At 42.0% G+C, this 22,827-nt stretch overlaps 1 protein-coding gene across 2 annotated transcripts in view; it reads right to left on the bottom strand.

The window, feature by feature from the left end:
- The window catches only part of clybl (citrate lyase beta like), a 58,062-nt gene extending 48,972 nt beyond the window's left edge, over positions 1-9,090 (bottom strand). For both annotated transcript variants that reach the window (XR_003930242.1, XM_030080030.1), the window contains exon 1: positions 9,028-9,090. Coding sequence is in view for 1 of the 2 variants with exons in the window: in XM_030080030.1 (XP_029935890.1) it covers positions 9,028-9,071 (44 nt within the window). In the remaining variant the exon portion in view is untranslated. The remainder of the gene's footprint in view (positions 1-9,027) is intronic.
- Between the last annotated feature and the right edge of the window lie 13,737 nt (positions 9,091-22,827).

The following is a 22,827-nucleotide window of genomic DNA, read 5'->3' as shown; positions in this document are numbered from 1 at the left end:
CAGGAGCTGGTTAGTGTGACAAGTGCGGCACTGTTCCCAATATATATGGTATTACTACCTCTATCTTTAGGCCCACCTTCGACCCCGTCAGATTCTTAACAGGCACTTCATTATCCTGTGATTATAGCTGACGTCATCGGAGCACCCGTGCTGGGACTTTCAGTGTACGAAGCTGCCTTGTTAGAATGAGCCAAATCAGGACTTTTACGTGAGGAAAACTGTCTGCCAGTCCGACTTATTTGTTAACATACCACAGAAATGTTGGATGAGGGTTCCAGCCAAAACATGTCGACTTTTCCCTTCAGTGAGTAGTTTTATGGGGTAAGCCAGTGGAGGCAGCGCCTTGGCCACTGTTACTCCGGGTTAAATCACTGCTAGAAATGGGATTAGGCAGTTTGGAATGCCAGGGTAATCACTCATTCAGCGGCAGCCAGGAGAAAAGGCCCTCTTAAGGAGAAGGGGAGGGTTTTATATAGCTGGGAGCTTTGATTATGGCTCCGTCTTTAAACCGCATCCGATGAGTAAAGACATGCACTGGTCCTCCCCCCGAGTCGCCCTCCTGGGTTCCTGTAAATAAGTGACGTCACAGTGCCTAATGATGCACAGACCAGACCCTGCTAGACCTTGGGAAAAGAAAAAAGACTACCAAGTCTCATCACCACTGTGAGCAGACTGTCAAACTGTCATGTCAACAAAGAGTCAGTCTCGCACGGTGTATATGAATTTTTCTGTGGGAGTCCTGTTGATGCAGCTGAAGTACTGTGGTGGAGCAGAAAAAAAAAATCAAGGGTATTCTGATTCTATAAAGCTAGTTAAGTTCACCCTCAGGGAACAGAAACATCCTCCTCATCTGTGGATCAACAACTGCACTGCCTCTAATGAAGATGTTCAGATGGAGAGCACAAGGAAAAGACACACGTTCTCCCGCTCTCCCCGACGCAGAGTGGTAGTGACAGTTGTTTCCAGTTGCTAGGTATAAAGGGCCCATCATAAAGCCCGGCTAGAGGAAACAGGATAAGCGCTTGAGCCAAGGCAGTAAAAAGCTCTCTGGGAACTTGAAAGCCACACAAATGAAGTCTGCGTCTGCCATCTGGAAACAATAAACAAACAAAACCCAGGAGCCAAACAAACACCACGAAAGGGGGAGAGAGAGCGGGAGAAAGGGAGATGAAGACAGAAAGATTTAGAGTATGAATGAATGACGGGGGGGACGGTGACATGGCTAAAAACACACTTATGGTATGCATCGTTAGCAGGCACTGATGGGGGGACAGACACAGACACAACCATATTCTTTCTGTAAGGCCTCCTTTGGTGGTAAGGAGATGGTGCACTGGCTCCGCTGCTTGAATGTGTGTGTGGTACCACTGAAACCTGGTTCTAATGAAGTGTAGTGCTAACAGGAGGCTGCCTGTCTGCAACCCATGCCAGTGAAGTGATGAGAAGCTATAAGCCAGTTCCAAATGAGGCAAAATACCAACAGAAACAGGCCAACTCTCTCCGTACACTCTGACACAGTAACCTGGGATACAATTTATATAAAACTATTTAACTATGTTGTGTGTTAATGCCTATAACCTACAGACTAGATGCTCATGACTCATGGCTCATAGGGAGCCTGCAAAAAGACAGTGTAGAAAGTAGGATTTCAAATCATTCAGCCTTCAGCGGATTGGACTAATAAGGTCATGCTCTTGAAGATGACTGCTTACAATATAAATGTATAAACAAACAAATGTCAGGTGCACATGCAGGTTCTCTGTCCTTTTAGCTCTCTCTCGCTCTCGCTCTCTCTCTCTCTCTCTTTCACTCTCTCTCACACACACACACACAGTCCAAGTCCTCAGGGTCCAATTCCCTCGTTTACATCCTCATCACCGTGGGAAATCTAGCCCCATTATTACCACAACCTTTACTGCCTATGTATCTTTAATATTTCATTACATTGGGCCATTAAATTGGGTTGATGCATCACCAACACCTAGTGTACTTTAATTCACAATCCTGTGTGTGGCTGCAGTAACTATATAATTACATTCAATAATGAATGTTATGCATCTATCATTTTAATCATTCAGTTAAACTCAACACCAATGTGATTACAACAGAAGAAACACATTTAGTTTAAACAGCAGTACCTTTTAAGCGTTGTATTTCAGTTTAGCTTACAGTTCCAAAACATGTACATGTTTTTCTGTAATCAAAATGTCTCTGGCTGTAAAAAGTCCTCTCTGGGCAGCTTAACCTTACCATATAGAGAGCATGTTGTTGGTATTCCAGACAAAACTGTCTCGGATAGTCAATCAATGAGAGTGTGGGTCTATTTAATGAGAGCAAGTCAGACGTGAGATGCAAGCTTCACTTAGTACTAGGAGAGCCATCCACAAGCTGATCTCACAGCGCTCTGCACGGAGCCCACTGCCAACACTGACACCGAGGGGCTGGACTAGGAACTGCAGACCAACATGCTATAATCTACCTAGAGATACTCCTGGCTATACATGCACATACACTTACACAAACACGTTCAAAGGGGCACACAAACCCATGGACACATGGACACATGTACACAAACACACACACACACCCCTGCGGTGCCTGGTTTACTAACACTGTGCTGTAAAAGCGGGCCTCTTACTCATTAAGGTGGTGTGTATCAGACAGGAAATGCTGGGTAAATTACACCTCATCGCCCTGGAACTAGCCAACCATCACTATGGCAATGAGCCAACCCAGGTGCCGTGAGAAGAGCAGAACACCATCTTGGCAAGGAATGGCAGAAAACAAGGGATAAAGGACTAAGCTAATGACTAAAAAGTGATCTAAAGTCAACGCAGTAAACCTACACCTATCGGTTTAGGGAAGTGAAAGCCGAACCCAAATCTGTGTCTATTTAACAGCCAAAGGGATCCCTTGTGGAGGGCTGACAGAGGGGCTGACTCCAAACCTGGAAGCAATATCCTGCCCACACACAACCCTGACTGCTACCCAATTAATGCTAAGTGGGTTATACTGTACCGGCCCAATGCTCTCTTTCAGAGGGCTATTAGGAATTGTTAATCATGCCTACAGTGAATGCTCCGGTACAGTTCAATAAATAGGGATAATATAGGCTACAGTTTCTCATGACCACCAACAGGATATTGGGTGGTCTCTGATGAGGAGGTCAGCATGTAGTATTAATAATGAACTGATGGCTATGAAGTAGGGCCTGGGGATATGGATAAAATCATGATATCTGATGATATTGCAGGGATGTTTTCCCTACAATATCAATATTTTGATTTAAAAAATCATTAGTAATGTGGATATGATGACCAAGCAGGTAAAGGCAGAGAGAGAACAGTTACCAGAGAACAGTTACAACAGTCTAACAAGTTCAGAAAACTGCGTCCCTTTACTGTAATATAACCTTTAAAGCCAGGAAAAGACAAAACTTATACTAAATCACAATATTGCTATATCCAAAATCCCAGATGATATCTAGTGTCATATGACAATATTGATATGACATTGATATACTGCCCAGACCCACTATGAATTGACCATTTTGATTGTATATTATGGAGATACAGACACAAACAACATTGCGGAAAAATAGCCATACCTATAGAAACCTATTAGAGATTTTAGCCAATACTGTAGGCAACTGTTCAGATATCATCTATTTTCACCATCAAAGACAAGTCGACCAAAGCACCTGTAGGAATCAAACATTTGTCTTGTTAAAACTCCAGACTTAAAAAGAGTCATTTTCCTATGGGAGATTTCATCACGCCACTTTTACTGGCTCACATCTGTAAAAAGCAAACACACAGGTCTCCCACTTGTGTTATCACTAAAAACATGGAATATTTCCCCAGCTCCTCATTTAATCTGACCACCACGCTCAATCTCTAAACCACATAAACCACCCGTTAGCCAAGTCCACCCCGAGTATCTAGAGCAAAATTCTTTAGTTGCATTGTTCACACATTCCTCTCTGGCCGTGTTTGCACAGATGCGATCCCATGTGCGCTCTGGGGTCCTGAGGAGTCCTACTCCTAGGCCAGAGATGTGCTGCTGATCAAAGGCTCCAGTGCCAGAGTAGAGGCACTTGTTTTGGGCTGGTTGTTTTTGTCCACGGGGACCCAGGGTAACACATCCATCTGTTAGCCGTATGGATCCACCTTGGTCGGCGCTGGGGCAAACGTAGGCCTCTCCTCTCTGCCATCCCACCCTATTCCCTCAACCCCGTTTACTCAGCTGGTCCCCACGCCAGTCGCCAGAGCTTTGTTTTCACACAGCAACATGTGTTAGCTTAATGCTCTGTAACAAATTTCAAAGGCAAGCTTAGCTGGGTCAACAACAGGTAATAGAGCGATTTATTGATGTGCTGGCTCGAAATGTGTCTGTAGGGGTGCGCTGATGCATACATGCACATGTGGGCACACACACAGTAGCTTTAAGTTTATTTTAACCCCATCATGTTGTGCTGTTAAATCCAAATAGACAAAATAAATGAGCTCCTGCTTGACTTAGGGGCTGAAAGTCTGATATGTTTTATTAGGGGAAAAGGAGGAAGATAGGCTTTTTAAAACAGGTCCACTTATTTTTCAAAAGCATCAATCAAAATCTCCAACAGATTTGGATGTCACCAGGGAATGGTCAAACATGTGGCTAGCAAACAGATTAGATAAGCCATTAGAAAGTTCAAGAAAGCCTGAGCACGTGGGGTCTGGCTTTACTTGGCCAGCCCGCTTGCCCTCCCTGGCTACAGCATTTGGTTACATAGTCACCAAGGTTGTTTTCTTGCTTTATTGGATTATGGCCACACTGGCCCTGTTTCCATCACCAATCAATGAGGAAATGAGGTGTCAACACACTGTTGTTTATTCAACACTGATTTATTTTTCTACCGGAAGCCAAAGCCAGCGCAGCCAAGCAAAGCACCACACGACTCAAGAGACTTTCTTTGAGCATTCTGCATCATCTCTCCTTTTATAGCATTACAAATAAGCTGTTGATAGGCACAACCAATTATGTTTACGATAAATTAATCTGTGTTTTTTAGGGGAATCGCTGTTTAACAACATGTGGTGTGAAATGTTTGTCAATTTAGTTTAAAAATGTGTTCATCTGGCCTATTACACACAAAATTCAGGACAGGTTTATTATGGCAATTAGCCAGCTTACTGTGAGATGAAAATTGCAATTATGGGAAACACTTTGTACTTCAGTTATGAGCAGTAGCTACATTGCAAAATAAAATGTGACTAGCTTCCAATTTCTTATGCAACTGATAAGAGGGTTCTTTTAAATTTCAGGCTGCACATTCATATTCCCAAGCTCTATGCCCTAGTAATAGGCAGACACCAGGAAGTCTTTAGTGCTCAGAGTCAGCATGAAGTGCCATCAAAATAAAATTCTGCACAGTAGCTGCCGCATTTAAACAACTGGGGCAATCGAAAATTCACCTCCCAATTTATGCCAAATGCCACTTTACAAACAGTCTAGCATGATTGCCAAGTGTCTGCACTGCTTTATGCCCTTTCTCTTAATTGAAAACGTTATAGGGGTGCATTACACTAGGGGTTTTTATAAGCTGTGCTATAAAGCCCTGGCAGTCTCTGAGAGGGGAAACTGCCCATTAACTTATAGGGTCCAGGCCTTGGCTCTCTTAATTGACAACCTCTAGGCTACTTTCATCACTTGTCGACTTCATAGCAGCAGTCAATGTTTCCTCCAGGATGCTGTTGCATCTTTGACATGAGGGTGTTTGTGACAAAGAGCAGTCTGCCGCCCATGCCAGGGCTAGGGCTTTAGGCTGTCCATAAAACAAGCACACATTTCCTCTCGTTGTTCCAACCATCTGAGAGGGCTGCATTTAACCATGTATGTACTGCTGCCCCAAAACACCTAGGACCTCAGCAAAAAATGTAACATATAGTCTACCAGGAACGAGCAATTTTTCTATGCTAATGCTATACCTGTAAGTCTATAAATTGCAAAATGCAAAATTTTGCTGAATAAAAATGATACAAAATATCATTATAAGATTTTTTTAATGTCATGAATCTGACATGCTAAAGGCACAGATTTTAATTAAATTCAATGTGAGGTTATTGGCAAAAGTGGGAATTATTCAGTTTGAGTAAACATTTTATATTTAATCTGATCAGGCTATCCCCATATTAAACCACAACACCCATACACACACACACACACACAGAGCAGATTGTCGTGACAGTCACTTCACACTCTGGATTAGCAGGATCGCCAGAGTTGTGCCTCTGGAAATTCATGTGCCTTGAATTAGAGCCACATGTCATGATGTTGCTGACCAGTACAGACACATTAGCAGAACCTTAAACTCGCTTAGTAACTGATGTCTGTACTGTTTGAAATTCCTCGTTTAACTTCCTACGACACTAAAGTGTGAATTTACAAAGGCGGAGGTAGAGAAGAGCACAGTATTTATCTATCCATCCATTCATCCATCTATCTTTAGCCTCTCATGACCTGATCGTCACTACCACTGTCACTACTGGTACACAAGGCTCGCCTACATGCATGTCACTACATATTAATCCACCTTTTTCTCGTTATTTTTAAGAGTTTATGCTGCCTATTATCAACAATTGTGTTCATGTAATGCACCATATCATTCCTGATAATCTACCTGATTGCAGTATAATTTAAGACAAGCTTTTCATGTTGCAATGATAAATCTCCATATGTATAAGAACAATATTTTCAACAGCCATCATCAAGATAGCCTCTATAAACAGATTCTATATATCTATATATAGTGTTCTGGTTTCCACTTCTGTTTCTGATGTACTTCAAGTAGTCCAAGTGGTTTTATTAGGGTAAACAGTTTTTGTGGGTAACAAAAGACATGGGATGTACTGGCAGAAATATCGCCTGGACCTAAAACACCTACAATAAGAATTGCTGTTTGTGCATTGTGCAGAGAAACAGCTGACTCGCGTAATAAAAAAAGAAAGAAAGAAAGAAAGAAAGAAAGAAAGAAAGAAAGAAAGAAGCTGAAACTGTCATCATATGATATCCAATGGGTTGCAAGATAGTCATCGACATAAACCCTGCTGTCATATTCTGGTTTTTCAAGGCTAAGCTATGACTTAACTGCTTATTGTAAGCAGATTTGGAATGTGTTCACAGACAAGAATTCAATACTAAATAATCATCCTAAATAATATCAGAATGGAAAACGTGTCTATATGTAAAAATGTGAATATATACAGACGGGTGACAGGTAAAGGAAAAACCAACAGGCTTCCAGAAAAACTTAGATTCTACTAGTCTCTGGATCTCTGCTGGAGGGATGGAGCACCATTCTTCCAAAAAATACTGTACCTAGAGAGGGATATTAAAGCCTTGCTGTGGTGCATAAAGCCCTCGTTACAATGACAAATGTACATTTGAGAGCGGAGTGGCTCTGGTCTACAGAGATGTGGAAAAAGGTGATGTGGTCAGATGAGTCATTCCTTCACCAGATTCTGGACAAGTGGGCGAGTGCATGTGTGGCGTCCACCCAGAGAACACGACAGGCCTGAATGCTGGACCCCTACGGTGACCCCTACAGTGAGGGGGGTCCGCTGGCACTGTTGCGCTATGGGGGCCATTTTCCATTTGTCCTCTTAGAAAGAAGGCTCACTACAAATATCAAAGTTATCCTTAATGGTCACCTTGATCCATTATGAAATATTTCTATTCTGACAGGGGTGGTCTCTTCCAGGATGACAATTCCCCCACCCACCAAGGGCTCACTGAATGACTTGATGAGGATGAAAATGATGGAAATCATGATGTTTTGGCCTCAGTCATCAGATCTCATCCCATTTGAACATATGGGAGATTTTGGATGGACGTTTAGACGGCGCTCTCCACCACCATGATCAAAACACCAAATGAGGTAATACAGTATAAAGACTATGTGTAGAATCGAGCTCCATCCCTCCAGTGGAATTCCAGAGACTTGAAGAGTCGATGCCAAAGCGCATTGAGGGTGTTGACGCAGCTCGTGGTGGCCCAACACCTTACTTACCTTACACTTTACTCCTTTAATTGGTCTGATAACAGAAACAAAGTATCCTGGGGATTGCAGAAAAGAAACTCATTTGGCTACTGCTTGACTGTTAGTCTTCAAATTTGAACATCTCAGCTGACTGAATAATTTTGGGTAGAGAAAAGTAAATGGACAAGTCGCTTGAGGGCCATTAAAGCTGCTCGGCGGCCGGCAGTAAAAATGGTGGTTGCATTGGACATCTGACAGGGGGGAATATCTACTTACAATTGAATACATATGACACCGTTAAGCTGATATATAACGCCTGCTCATCAAACCTCTCCTGGAGACATGGGCTATATTTAAACGTAAAGCCAATGATGATCAAAGGATCTTGTGAATTAGAGTGAATGTGAGCCAGAGAGACAGATAGACAGACAGACAGACAGACAGACAGACAGATTGACAACACAAGTCCACTGGTTAGCTGTCTGTCACAGTGGATGTAAAAATCTTAGACTTTCTGTCTGTCTGTTGCAACTTGGAAACAAAGAAACAAATACACGCACTATAATACAACATAACACTGATTTGTACAGATTAACCAGCTTGACAAGGCATTTTGCCAAACACAGGTTATGCGAAAATATAGCCTAGGCTACATATGCCTGCTTAGTAAAAATAATATTTTTGTCTCTTTAGGTCAACCACAGTCTTATTCTGTACCACACAATCGCTTCACAAACAAGCAAGTGACAAGCCAGTGCTTTCTTTTTCGGTCAGCAGCGGTCAACAACTATCGACGAATAAATAATAACAATGTTATCAATCCCTGCAAGAGTTATGTCCTCTTTCAGAGCAAATGACACTCGGCTGACAGCTACCACAGTAACGTCGAAGTGCGTGAAAAAATATCACTGAAAATAAAGTTAACGCGGTTAGGTTTCACAGCGTTGCACTTTTAAAAAAACGGAGCAGCTTAAAAGAGAGGAGGAACATGAGAAACTTTGACTTACTGCGGAGCAAGCCGTTTGACAACTCTGCTGATGTGCGCCGCCATGTTTCTTTGAGTGACGCCTACAAGGGGAACGCAGTGATTGGCTGCAAGCGTGTTTCGGTTGTGCCGCCTGAGCAACGTGATTGGCCAGAGCGCGGAGAGGAGGCGGACCCAGAGAAACTCGTGGCACATGGCATGGTAAACAGTGTCCATACTGTACTGTAAAGCTGCAGTGGTGTGTGGGGAAGTGTAAAAATGAAATTGGAGTTATGCTCTATCTCCAGCATTAAAATACAGCCACTCAGCTAATCAAAACAAGCCATACGAAGCAGGAGTGTGACATTTTGTCATCAGCAGTTAAACAGCAGTTAAGCTCAACCATAAAAAATATATTTGGTTCTTCGAGGAGAGTCACCTCAAGTGATTCTTCATTGTGTTTGTTACACAGATGGTCTTTGTCCACAGTGATTCTCGTGCCCTCCTGCTCATAACAGGAAAGTAAGCCAGACAGAGGGGACAGGGGCAAGAGAGAGCTGGGTCGTGCAACACAGAGACAGGCAGGAATAGGAGAGAGAGCGAGAGAGAGAGAGAGAGAGAGAGAAAGAGAGAGAGAGATTAGAGCACCAGCAAGGCACATCACCCCAGGAGTCCTCTCTCACAGCAGTGGTGAATTACTACCACTACCGTCAGCCAGGTCCGAGTGTGGTGCACAAATGACACGCAATATTTGCCATGATTAAGTCAGCAGGGGATTCGCTCCAAATGTCAGCATTCAGAGGACAGCCATTGGGCTGTGTGTGTGTGTGTGTGTGTGTGTGTGTGTGTGTGTGCAGCTTGACATACTGTACTTTTAAACGGATGTAGAGCTGCAAACATACAAATTTATTTGCTGGAACCTCAAGCAAAAGTAGGTAGAAAAAAATTGCATAGTCCCTCCTAATCAGTTTTCTTGCTTCAATAGGGCTGTGCCTTGAGGCGTCGTCTAGTTAGATATCACCGACCACAACTAAGCAAAGAAAAAGTGGTAGGCAAAAAAAAACAAAAAAAAAAAACAACTTTACACCTATCCTCACACACAGCTTTCAGTATAATTCAAATGTGTTTTTTTCACTGCCGTGTTATCTAGAGACCAGAGGGTCTAAGTTCAGGGCCGAAACAACAGCTAGATATTGATAGAAGTATTATCTGCAGTGGCTTGTAATAGCTTATATTGTGACTTAGAGGGATTCCTTGTGGTTTGCTCTCCAGGACATTTTTGTTGGGTAAATCATATTTTTAATAGATACTTTCTCCCCCTTCCCCAATGGCAGGTGGGCCAGTGATGGAACCGCATGAAAGTCACATTTCAATTCATGACTGAAACATGAGGGATCCCTCCTTGCTCCCAACATCTGAAATACATACTGATGTTTGCTGTTTATACAGCACATCTGACATGTCAAACACTTTGTGTGCTTGCAGCCTTTGCCGTGCACCCATTATCAGGTAATGAAACTCATATGAAATATTGTTATACAAAAGCCATGTCGCAGACTTTGTATATTTAAAAAACACATATCTGGCTGTTTTTGAAATATCAGTCCTCACACCTTTTTATGATCTATTCCTGACAACAAGAAGGGCTTTGTGCGCATCTATTCCTATGTAAGATTAAAAAGCAATGCAGTTGGAAAATTCCATCCATGGGTTACTTGGAAACTACTTCTTTCCCTCCCCCTCCTGTTCATTGAACACAATTGTTGTCTACTAATCCAGTTTTGATAGCATTTGGCACACTTTCTTTGGATCACAGCAAGATGCTCAACTTCCATTCTGGTCTCCCCTAGGAACCTCTGAGCCCAAGAAAGCAGCCGACACCGGGTCGCGCCAGAGCAGGGGGGTTCTCTGTGTCCTCATAAAGCACAGAAAATTATTTTTCGATTCAAGTCACCCATTGCCACACGTACACACACGCACACACACACACACACACACACACATACACACGTCAAGATCGAGATTTACCAATTTGACCGTCAATTCCAGATATTTCTTGAATGTGTTTATTCCTGTCAGTCTGTTATGTTGTTAAACGTTGCAGCTATCTAATGACCCCCCCAGCAAGGCAATAGAATATAAAATATTATGTCAAAGGCAAACCCTGGTTGCCTTTGTCCCCCTCTGTACTCCCTGATCCAAATGGACAATGCATCACTAGGACTTGATGCCTCAGAAGTCTGGGTTCATTAAAATCTTGAACGAGTGCCAAGGCTGGAGTCATAGATAAAAGGAATATGAAAGGATAACGAAATTTATGGATGGCAAGTCACCACCTCACCCTGGCATTTATAATAAACAAATGGTTTCTGTTTCCAATTTAAATTTCTCATTATACTGTGACTTTTGGAAAATGTGTTTTGATTTACCAATATTTTATCTGAAAAACTGTATAATTGATTAGATTTACATGGCTCTGATTGTAATGCTGACCCCCCCACCACCCACACCCCCCAACACACACACACACACACACACACACACACACACACACACACACACACACACGCACACACACCTCACAATGGCAGCTACCCCCAGCCCAGCACCCAACAAAAACAAATGATCTGAACAGCTCCTGAGGCACATTAACATCATATAAAACAAACCTACATATCAAACAGTCTTTTCTGATAAAATAATTGGCTATAACCAGCATAGGATCCAATTCATCTCTTTGAAAGACACTTCTGTGAGGGCGCCAAAAAATGGTGAGATAGACTTCACAGCCCGAGTGAGATGGACATCAATGCAGTGTGCCAGGACTGGCTACATTAACCCATGGCTAAATCCCATCACACAAATGTCAGTGTATCCGTTATGAAACCATGACATTTAGATCCAAGGTCTCCATTGTGGTTTTAGTGGGAGCTCATGTTTGTCCATTCTTTGCATCCATCTAACCCACACACAGCCTCACAGCCAACTGTACTCTAAACATAGAAAGGTTAAAGATCATAAGAGAGAGGTGGAAATATCTATTTTTTATTACATAATACTGCACAAACTGTTTTTTTTTTTTTTTAGTTTTTTTTTTTTTAATAATTTTTCACAATAATAGAATCATTTAACTTTTAATTATTTGCCATAAAAGGCAATATTTTTACTATTTAGCAATGTCAGATGTGATCCTTATAGCTGATATGATACTAATAATAATTTTATTTGTATAGCACCTTTCAAGTGAGGTGCAGTGTTTCATAAGGCTAACATTATTATCTTGGCAATATTTGACAGTTAAATGATGATTTGGCCCATGCAAAATAAATAAATAAATAAATAAACAAATAAAAATTATTTTTATTTACTAACTTTGATTTTTGAATGAGCATGTACGTTTTACAGCTGTTCACAGCTGTTTTATAAATGAGACATTCCAGCTATCCTGAAGTCAGAAGTACGATCTCAAAGTAAATAGATAAAAGAAAAAAATAAAAGAAATGGAAAACATACAGTATTAAGTTCTAATACTACATCACAAGGAGTTGCTTTTTGTGAACTGAAATCACCACACCAGCATGGGTAAAATTTGCCATTTTCATCATAATTTCTGAAAATTCGTTAATAAATTATGCAACACTTTATGTCCTGGCACGACTGAGACCTGGTAACACCAGACGACCTTCTAACTCAGCCTGTTCAACCTCAAACTAACCCTGGACATCACCACCATCACCACATCTCGTCACAGGCCCAATGTGACACATCACGACCGCTCATGAGTCATGAGTAATGACGAGCAAAGGCCACATTCAAGAACAGGACAATGTGTCATAAAGCTCTCATGTTAAGCCTGCAACACCTATGAGCCACATGGCTGAGAAGCACGAGTAGTTTAATTATTGCCTCCTTACATTAGCTTGGATCTCCCCCTTCAGGCATCAGTTTGTGGGTCGGACTGTGGGGTGGTGGTGCGTGTGCATACGTGTGTGTGCAAATGTGTGTGTGAGCATGTGGGGGAAGGGGGTGCCGAGACTGGTGGAGATGGTGAAGAGGAATAAAACCCCTCATTACCAGATCTCTCTCGCTCTCTCCCTCTCTCTTCCCCACCACCGGCAGTCCAGATCAGGAATTACAAATGATATCATGACAATTTTTCACGCTCTTCAAACCAGTGATGTTTTACCGACTCATTTACTATGATACCTTGTTACGAATCCAGCTGCGAATCAGGGACGTGTCATGGGGCTAGAAGCCCACCTCCTGCTGCGCCTGGCCAATGACCCGGAAGGCAATAGGGGATGCCAGTGCCTGCAGCATGTGCTGCACTGACAAAGCAGCAGGGCACCGTCAAAAACCCTCTCATACAAACTTTGCAGATCACTCCGTTTTTAACAGATGAGTAAGCACTGGTGCTGGCTTTTTTTTTTCTTCCCCTTAACATGAGGTTTGTGGATTTCCCTTTGCGACTATGTAGCCCTGGTTGACGCACAGAGAATCCCTTGCCCAGGAGGGGAATAATGTAGTGTTGGATCTGGGTTAGAAGAATGGAGATATCGTGTGGCAGGGTCACTGCGCAGGTTAAGCAACAATTCAGATGAGTGCTTGTAAAGGCAGCAGAGTATGGCTGGGATAGGCCAGCACACCAGCTAAAAAAGGCAAAGAATGCACATTAAACTTTGGCCTTTGGGCAAAAATTATGATGTACCCTCTTAATTTTGAATATTTGTATGTCAACCAACCTTGACACTAGCAAACTCTTTTGCTTCACTTAATTGTTCATCCCTCTTGCAATAAGAGTTTGAGAGAGATTTGTCCGAGAACACTTTGCTTGTAATCTAATGAGACAAAGGAGCAACTTAATCCATTCATTCATTGTTACATTCTTCAACAATAATTGAATGAGGTTAAGGTTGTTTGGGTTTCCAGATGAAAGCCCTCTCAGGCCCTGATGGCTCCTGCATTACTGGAATGATGCGGCTGGGACTGATGGAGCTAAGAGTGTCAGGAGGCATTAAGCCTTCACAACCCGAAGCTGGTGGAGGAAACCAGACTGAGCCCCCTGACCCAATCCACCACCAAGTTACTGACCCAGCAATGAAGACAGACAGGGTAGGAGAGAACAAGAAATGGAGTAAGAAAGACAGAGGGATACTAAGGATGAGTGGGACAGTGTTAGAGGATTACATAAAACCAAAGTGAAAAACTGAGGTGACAAAAAATGACGAATACAAAAAGAGAGAAAGACAAAGACTGAGAAAGGCAAAGACTGGGCTTCTGACTTCTCTGCACATTACCCAAATCACAGGAAATGGTTTTAAGGGCTTTTTTCCCGTTCGGTTCACTCTGATTCCCCCTTTCTCACTTCATTTAACTGAATTAATGAGCAGGTCCGGCCAGACCTCTGAAAATCAACATCTTGGGTACCCGTCATTTTGTTGAGCGACTGCGTTTGTGTTGCATGAAGGGTTATAGGCAAAATTTGATCATGAATAAACACACTCACTCTGGTTACCTTTGAGTGTGAATAGATGTCAATTTTCAAAGACTTTTTTGAGCCACAAAGAGATTGATTAAAAGATGCAAAAAAAAAAAAAAAAAAAAGATGAAAAAAAAGATAAAAGATGAAAGTCACAACACAAACATTTTGCTTTTTAATCCTCCCAATCTACATTGTGGGCTGGGCATTGATTGCTGACTGTGAGTTTATGAATGAATGCTCATGCTTACCCGTAGTACTCACTCCACAGCAATCCACACACACCACGCTGATGTGGAACAAGCGCAGTGGGACTGTGGCCTCGCAACATGACACTGGTGGACTGAGAGACACCTACATCAGAGAGGACCTAAAGCTGTGTACACATGGTTCACTTCAGGACAGACCTGCTCGCAGCACAATGTCAATGTGGGACTCCCCCTGTGTGCGCTGCAGAACCTCTGTGATGGTACAGTACACAGTGTTCCCATATCGTGCTGTGGGCTATAGCATACAGAAAAGCACAGACAGTATAAAAAATGGTACTCTTATTTAATAGGCAAGCCTAGTGGCAAGAATATGCTTGCTTATTGCCATATGTTGTACATCCCCTCCGATTTATGAAATGATATGAGTTCATTCATTATTCATATTGGTGGTGGTGTTATTACCATTTTCCCGTCAGGCTTGCCACTGACACCATAAACATTATGAAATCACAGTTCGCCCAAGGCGTTGCTGCTGCTGTGCAAAGTGGTCACAATTGACTAGTTAGCACAGGCATGCAGTACACTGGAGACAAGCACTAAATGCCATACAAGTGACCCGTGAATTTTTAATACAAGCAAAGTGGTGACAATAAGACAAGTGACAAGGAAGAAAAATGACTGTGGAACTGAATATTACTGAGGCATATTCCACATAAAGCTCAAGGCCAAGTCCTGTTATTGCTGAGGCCTTAACCACAGCAGAACAGCTGGATTCGGCTTTGGCCTAAAACACGCGCTGCAGTGGCAGCATAATCCTACATGAAGAACAATCTGTAATGACCAGGCTCCATTTGAATAGTGTAAGATATCCTGTTTTGATTACACAGTCATGTCATTATATGGCGAATAAGAATTCCACACCCCAGTGGACATAGTAGTAAGCTAATTTGTCTCATCAAGACCTATTCATCACCTATAGTAATTACAAAAGTGAGTTACAGGATAACCCCCCTCTGTCTCCCTCCTCTTCTCTCCCCCCTAGCGATGGTCAGCCTGTAAAACCAGGATGTGTTGGCACCTTTATGATATAAATACTCACACACCCTGGGCATAAGAAAGCTGTCAGCAGAACATTTGTTTTCCATTTTTCACCACCTCGAGCAGTTCAAGCTGAGGGGAAAAAGGAGACAAGGCGTTAAAAATGTACCCCAACACTTACTATTTTGCCCTTTGGTGAATTTTGGCAGTTAAACAGATGGGGTTTCAATTGGTTCCCTTTTATTTAGTGCAACGGGATTGTCCAACATTCCATTCAACAGGTTCTCACCTCCACACATGCTTGGTTGTGGTTGGCACATACATATTAAATGCATAAACACATAGACAGTACATTCTCACATGCTTGAATGTGTACGTATACTGACACTTACACAGCAAGCGTTTTTGTGGTTAAAAACATCCTGTGAGATGTACTGAAGACTATAATAGTATGGAGACCCATTAATTACATGACACTAAACTTTTTATAACTGAAAAACACTCACAAGTGCATGTCAAGTGAACTGAATGACAAGGGATGTCAGAGGTGCGTGATCTGACCCACGCATGGAAGTAAGCTGTTACGACCCCCCCGTCCATCCTACCGTAAATAGATCAAAGCACATCTGTTTCTGCGTCCAGCAGCCACACATCTATAATTGCAAGCTGGCTTTAATGGCTCAGAGCGACCCATCGGACGCTAAGCAGTTTGGACACGGGGGATGCTAAAGCATATGAGTGGAGCGTTACTATCAGTAATCGCTGGACAGGGAATTCTCTGGAGCCAGAGTGGCGGCTGTCTGGTCTCCAGCCGACTGAAATAGATATCACAACTTCAGTTGAGGGATGGAGACCCTCAGGGGTCAGAGCTGACCACCACAGCTGGGGTTGAGGAGCAGGGATAGACCAGTGGTCAGGCACAGGGATAGCACTGGGACTGGGGATAGGTGTGGGATATAGCTGGGGCTATAGAAGATTTGAGGCTATGGGGGATTTGTAGGGATTTGCTGTCAATGTTATGGTTGGAGATAGAGATGTGTTCAAGGGATACAGCAAAATGGGTTTACAAGAGAAGCAGGGTTAGGCTAGAAGCTAGTAAAAAAGGTTGGACTTGAGGCAGAGGAGAGAACATGAGCAAGGGATAAGCAGCGGCTTGGGTTCAAGGCTTGAAATGAGGTCTGGGAGAATCTGGGCTGGTCTTGGCTGAATGGAGCGGGTACTGGAGTGACGAGAGAAGCCTCAAGTTGGCCAGTTGTCACAGTGTGACGCTGATTCGGCCTAATGAGCATAGTGCTGTCACCGCACATCTGCCTCTCATTCACTTGTAGAATCTGGCAGCCTCATAACCTGCTGGAGTCACGGCGAGACACTGGAACTTCAGACACTGCCACCTCACTGCATCAGCACTGGTTGCCAGACAACAAGCAACAAGACAAACAAACTTAAACTTTAAAGATAATGGAAAATCTTTTCTCATTATTTGTTATCTCCTCAGAATTGGATGAATCCAAAAAATGTGCTTACATGAATATTACTTTTATCTTTTAGCACAATAACAGCATTTTTCCCCCTTACTTACAAACCATCTTTTAAAGCTGCCATTAATAATGTGCTTGATATGACTCATGTCTACACTTTTCCATTTCAGAGCCTTCATTTGGCTTTTACTGGTAATTCCATATTGATTATGATATCACTATCATAATATTTTTTCTAATATATTTTTCTTAATTTATAACCCAAGTAAAGCTTTTCTATAACCCACATCATCAACAACACTAATGAATTTCTTCAGCTAGATATGAATTGCATGTCATAATCATATAATGAGTAAAATTAAGTGTCACTCAATTTGTAGCCCTATCTGGCAGCTGTTTGTCACAACAAAAGATTGTGTGAGACGGTGTTCTTATATGTTATTCAAGTGATGAAATGTTCCAGTGATTGAATTGGAGTGCATGTGTTGGATATTTGCCTGTCTGCAGACAGGAGTGGGCTTCATCCGAAGAGACAGGGAGAGAGACTGTATGTCCTTTAAGGTGATGGTAATGATGCTTAGATTGTGGTGTCTGTGATCTGCAGAGGACAGCAGTCCACCCATCTGTACCGACTCCAAAGGCGTCTCTGTAGACGGACCAGCTACTCAAAATTCCTCATGGGCATCCTTCTGGAAAATGGCACAAAGGTTTAGTAAACATCATTGTGGCTGTGGCACCAATTATTGTTAATATACATCAAATAGCCTCAGCCGAGTCCAAGAAACAGACTGATCACTCCAATGATGGCAACTGTCAGTCTACTCCCCAATGAAGAGAGCTGTTGAAATAATTAGTCCATGCCCTGTGAATAAAACAATAATACAACAGCCGAGACGACATCCAAAATATGCACATCGCCTCAGATGACCTGAAAACCTGCCACAGCATGGACTGTGGAACAAGGCCACATCTTCAAATGCAGCCTGAGCCACTGGCCACAGATGAATTCAGGCTTTGTTTTAATGTATGTACATGTTGGGGTAACATCAGGGCAGAGGAACAGTGACCCCAAAGCACAGCCATTGTTGGGACGTCTTTTGTTTGACCTTGTGTCTATATAATATCCTCTACACTGTTATAATCTGTTGTTTAAAGACTATAGCCGATCTACTTGCATTTATCAGTTCTGATGCTTTGATGATTGTGCTTTTAATACTTCCAAAGCCTGGAAGACAAAGTCAAATGGGTGCAAATAATCATGATCGCTATCGCAGATAAGCTTCTATTCTAGCATAATAAAATAGTCCCTCCGAGAGAAGATTTGAGCCTTTAGTCTCTTTAAAAGTGTTTCAACTGTACTGCACAGCTGCAGGTTTTTACGATATGTGCAGGTGAGCAGTGTGGCACAGTGAATGGGAGGCATCCAGCCAACAGCTCCAGAGGCACTGTACCATAGCTGCCCTCTGACTGTGTTGAAAAATGAAGATCATTTACATACAATTGATCCATATCTATTGACTGAATGGTGCTCCAGGAAAGAAGGGGCTCATTTTATAGAAAGTGGATAATAATGTGTGATTATCACCACTGATATTTATTACTTTTCATTATAAGTTCAGTCCTAAACTTATGTATTGGCAATAATCAATTCAAAATGCAAAATCACATATGCATGGTGTTAAATATTGTTTACTCCAAGTAACTTAAATGATTCAAACTTATACTCTTGATGCCCTGAGATGCCAAGTATTTCATTTCATTTTTGTTTTGCTGAATCATATGATAGGAGGTGCAACGCCATACATCAGACCTGTGGATCTGGGAAAAGCAAATGAGGCATTGTGCAGCCACCAAAAACTGTAAAAAAAAAAAAAAAAAAAAAAAAAAAAAATAGAGAGAGAGAGAGAAAGAAAGAAAGGAAGAAAGAAAGAAAGAACGAAAGAACGAAAGAAAGAAAGAAATGCCACAAAAACCCAACAGTGTCATATCTGTATTTTTTTTTTTTTTTTTTTTTTTTTTTTTTTTTACAATTCTAATACATTTATAATACCTTAGTGAAATGGTCCAAAAGATTATTCTGGAAAGTCACAGTTTCAGTGAAGGCAGGATTTAGTGAAAAAATTAATGGATATTTTGTTTGTTTGTTTGTTTGTTTGTCTGTTTCATAAGTGATGACTAATCAGACCATTTGCTAATTGTCAGTTTTGATCAGTTTCATTTTATTGGGTGCAGTTGATTCCTTGAAGAACAAGAGCAAAAATACTTTAAAAAATGCATTTTATTTATTTTGGGTAAATAGATATTACATGATATTGATGATTTATGCATGTGTATGTGCACATTAGCCAACATTTATCTTCAGTGTACATTAAAACATATCTGTAACTTTGGTTTGGGTTGAGGATCAGGCCTTTTTCAGCTGTTACTGAGTTGCTGGAACTGGAATATCTAGCATTAATGACACTTCCTCTTGAAATCATGTAACTCATCTCTTTTTTTTTTTTTTTTTTTTAAATTGTAACATTCAAGAAACTGCTGAATCCATTATTGTCTGTACTCCAGCTGTACTGCATATGGAACCTACTCATCTGTGAGTTCACTTGTGAGTTGTGTGTGGGCGATGTGCCTATTAAACTGATCACTGTGTGTACCACAAGACATTCCCATGTGTGGAATAGCGGCGATGGGACGCAGGGATTCACAGGATGCTCGTGGGTGTGAAGTCACGAGCAGTTCAAACGGACACTGGGTGTAAAGAACCAGTATGTATTTCACAACCAGCTAAAGTAGTGTCAACACTGTGACATGTTAGATTAAGGGAGAATCACCATGAAATGAAGAGGTTTGCAGACATTCTTTAAAATGCTGTCCACAGACACCTGTACCAACATACAGTGATGCTTTCTCATGTACCCCGAGTGTGAGCACACCTAAATTTTCGACTTATTGCTCCCTATGATGCTCTTAAATGTGTGTGTGTGTGTGTGTGTGTGTGTGTGTGTGTGTGTGTGTGTGTGTGTGTGTGTCTATGGTGTTGATTTTTTTTCTCAACCTTTTTTCCAACCATCCACAAGGCCTCAACAATAATAATTTGCTAATATACAGGTAGTTAATACACAGGCAGGTGTTTCTGCAGAGGAAAGGCCTCCCTTTTTAAACTCTTGTGCTAAAAACATCAGATAGCTCATCAGTGGTAAAGGTGACAAGCGTGAGGCTAAGTGTGAACGGAGAGTCTTCACGCAAACACAGATGACCAGGGGACGGGGCCTGAGTTGGGCAGGCGGCGGCTGATCTGTGGGGGAAATGGTGATGATGAGAACAGACACAAGCCACATGAGGCCCCCTGACAAGGCAGGAGTCCCCTGTGGTATGTCCAGGAGTCTGCTAATGTGTATATGCACGCATACACGCATACACACACAAACACACACACACACACACACACACACACACAATGCAAAATAATGGAAGCACAATTGCACGCACACATGCATAGCCGCATAATTTTAATGTTATAACACTAACCATGTAAAAATGGTATTTTAAAATCTAAAACATTTTGCTGTTCAGACATTTTGTTCTTCTCATTGAATGGCACTGTATGACATATTTTCTGCCTGCGATAGTTAATGATTGTACCCCCTCTAGTGGTGTCATGTTCTATAGCACTTATTTAGAACGATCTGCAGGCCCACACTGCTGCTATAAATTGTAAAGAAAGCTTGATTTTTTTTGCCCTTGTGTGTGTGTGTGTGTGTGTGTGGTTGTGTGTGTGTCTGTGTGTGTGTGTGTGTGTGTGAGAGAGAGAGAGAGAGAGAGAGAGAGAGAGAGGGAGAGAGAAAGAAAACTGTTTGACTGTATAACAATACAACACAGTGTTACATTTATGACAACATCTTCTCAGCAAATTCCTTGGTAACTGAATACCTAGACAATAGTATGGTGAAGTTCATTTGATGAACTGGAGGTACTATTAAAATGCGTGAGAAGTTTTAGACAGAATTCATCTTGGCAGCAAAAACATCTCAAATTTGGTTAGGCACCTTTTGTGGAGCCATGCTGGTTATTCCACGCATGCAGAAGTCATTCCCAGTTTGCCTCACAAACACGCCACAGCTCCCCCTCCACCATGAGGGTGCCTTTAAAACGATATGCCTTCTGGGGTGTTCTTTTATGAGCTGTAGTTGCACCATTGACTATTGTATAATTCCCTTCAAATCAGTTTGATCCCTACCCCCCCTTCACCCTACCCCTCCCTCCCTGACTTAACAACCAGAAAAAGGTCACATTTCTGAGAAGTGACTTCCATGCATGTTCCATGCTGGGTCGTCACTTTCAATTTCCTAAGACCTTTCATGTCATACACCCATCAAACCACAGAATTGTGAACACGCTGCCATGTGCACTATCATACCATTGCATGGTGTTGATAACGTATCAAAGAACATAACATTGTAATATAATGTGTGATACACGTGTATTTTCAGCATCTGTTTTACTCTGACGGGAATACAATTTCAGAATACATTTTAATTCGATTGTATAGTACCACCAAAATGTAGCTTTGAGCAGAGCTGAGCTGAGTTGAACTGAGTATATTTGGAAACATGCAGTTGAAGCGATCAGCCTCTCCATTGCAGCTGATTCTGTTCTCATGCAACACTTAACTTTGAGAGACCCTCAGGACTCCCAGGGAGAGTTCAATAAACAACTGTCTTTTTGTTTTTCAGCGCACCGTTCAGATGGTACAAGATGTTTAACTCTATGCACCAATTTAATGGAGCATGAAATGCAGGCCTGAACTGCAGCAGGCTCCTAACCTGCAAATGACATAGTCTACAAGGGGCTTGTACTGTGACCTAAGTGAGCTGTATCATAACCACATTTGACTGGTGACGATTAGTGACCTTTTGCTCATCCAGCAGCCATCCATTTCAATTACACCAACCTGTAAAGCTTTGGTGGGAGAGCAAGTGGAGATCCTCTACTGTAGAGAGTGAGCTTCTACTGTACTTCTACTGCTAGGATACTTTGACCTACAGTGGAACATGTGCTGATCAAATTTGTATACTGTTAACTTAGGCTACACATTATGGATTGAAATTTAAAGCCAATATCACATATTTTTTGTATGAAGTTCTCTCCATGCGCCGCATTCAACCTTAGACAAAGAAAGCCTGACTCCCAAGCCCTCATGGTAAACTGGTATTCCAAAAACACCAGCCATCACCAATCCAGCGGGGAAAAAATTGGGTCCTTATTGCATGATTTCTCAAACACGTGCCCATGCACACTTCATGCAACTGGATGCCATTTTGTTGCTGTAAAATATTACAATTACAGAGCCAATTTTCCCCCCACTGCATCAGAGATGGCTAGTGTTTTAGGAATATGAATTTACCATGAAGGCTTGTGAATAAAGCTGTCTTGATGAGAGGTTGAAGGCAGCACACAGTGGGTACTTAATACAAAAAATATGCATTATAGGTGAAGTATTCCTTTAAAGTGATTATCCATGAGTGGACAATGATTTGGTCTGTTTGAACTCAGTGCACCTACAAGTCCAAAAGAAAAGGAGCTACATCTTTGTTCCATATCATCTCCAGTCGCCATGGCCTGCTTGTCATCTTTGGAAGGCG

The sequence above is a fragment of the Myripristis murdjan genome, chromosome 21 (assembly GCF_902150065.1).
Source record: "Myripristis murdjan chromosome 21, fMyrMur1.1, whole genome shotgun sequence".
NCBI classification, from domain to species: Eukaryota; Metazoa; Chordata; class Actinopteri; order Holocentriformes; family Holocentridae; genus Myripristis; species Myripristis murdjan.
Note: the sequence above shows the minus strand (reverse complement) of the source record. Positions and strands in the feature narration are given on the sequence as shown.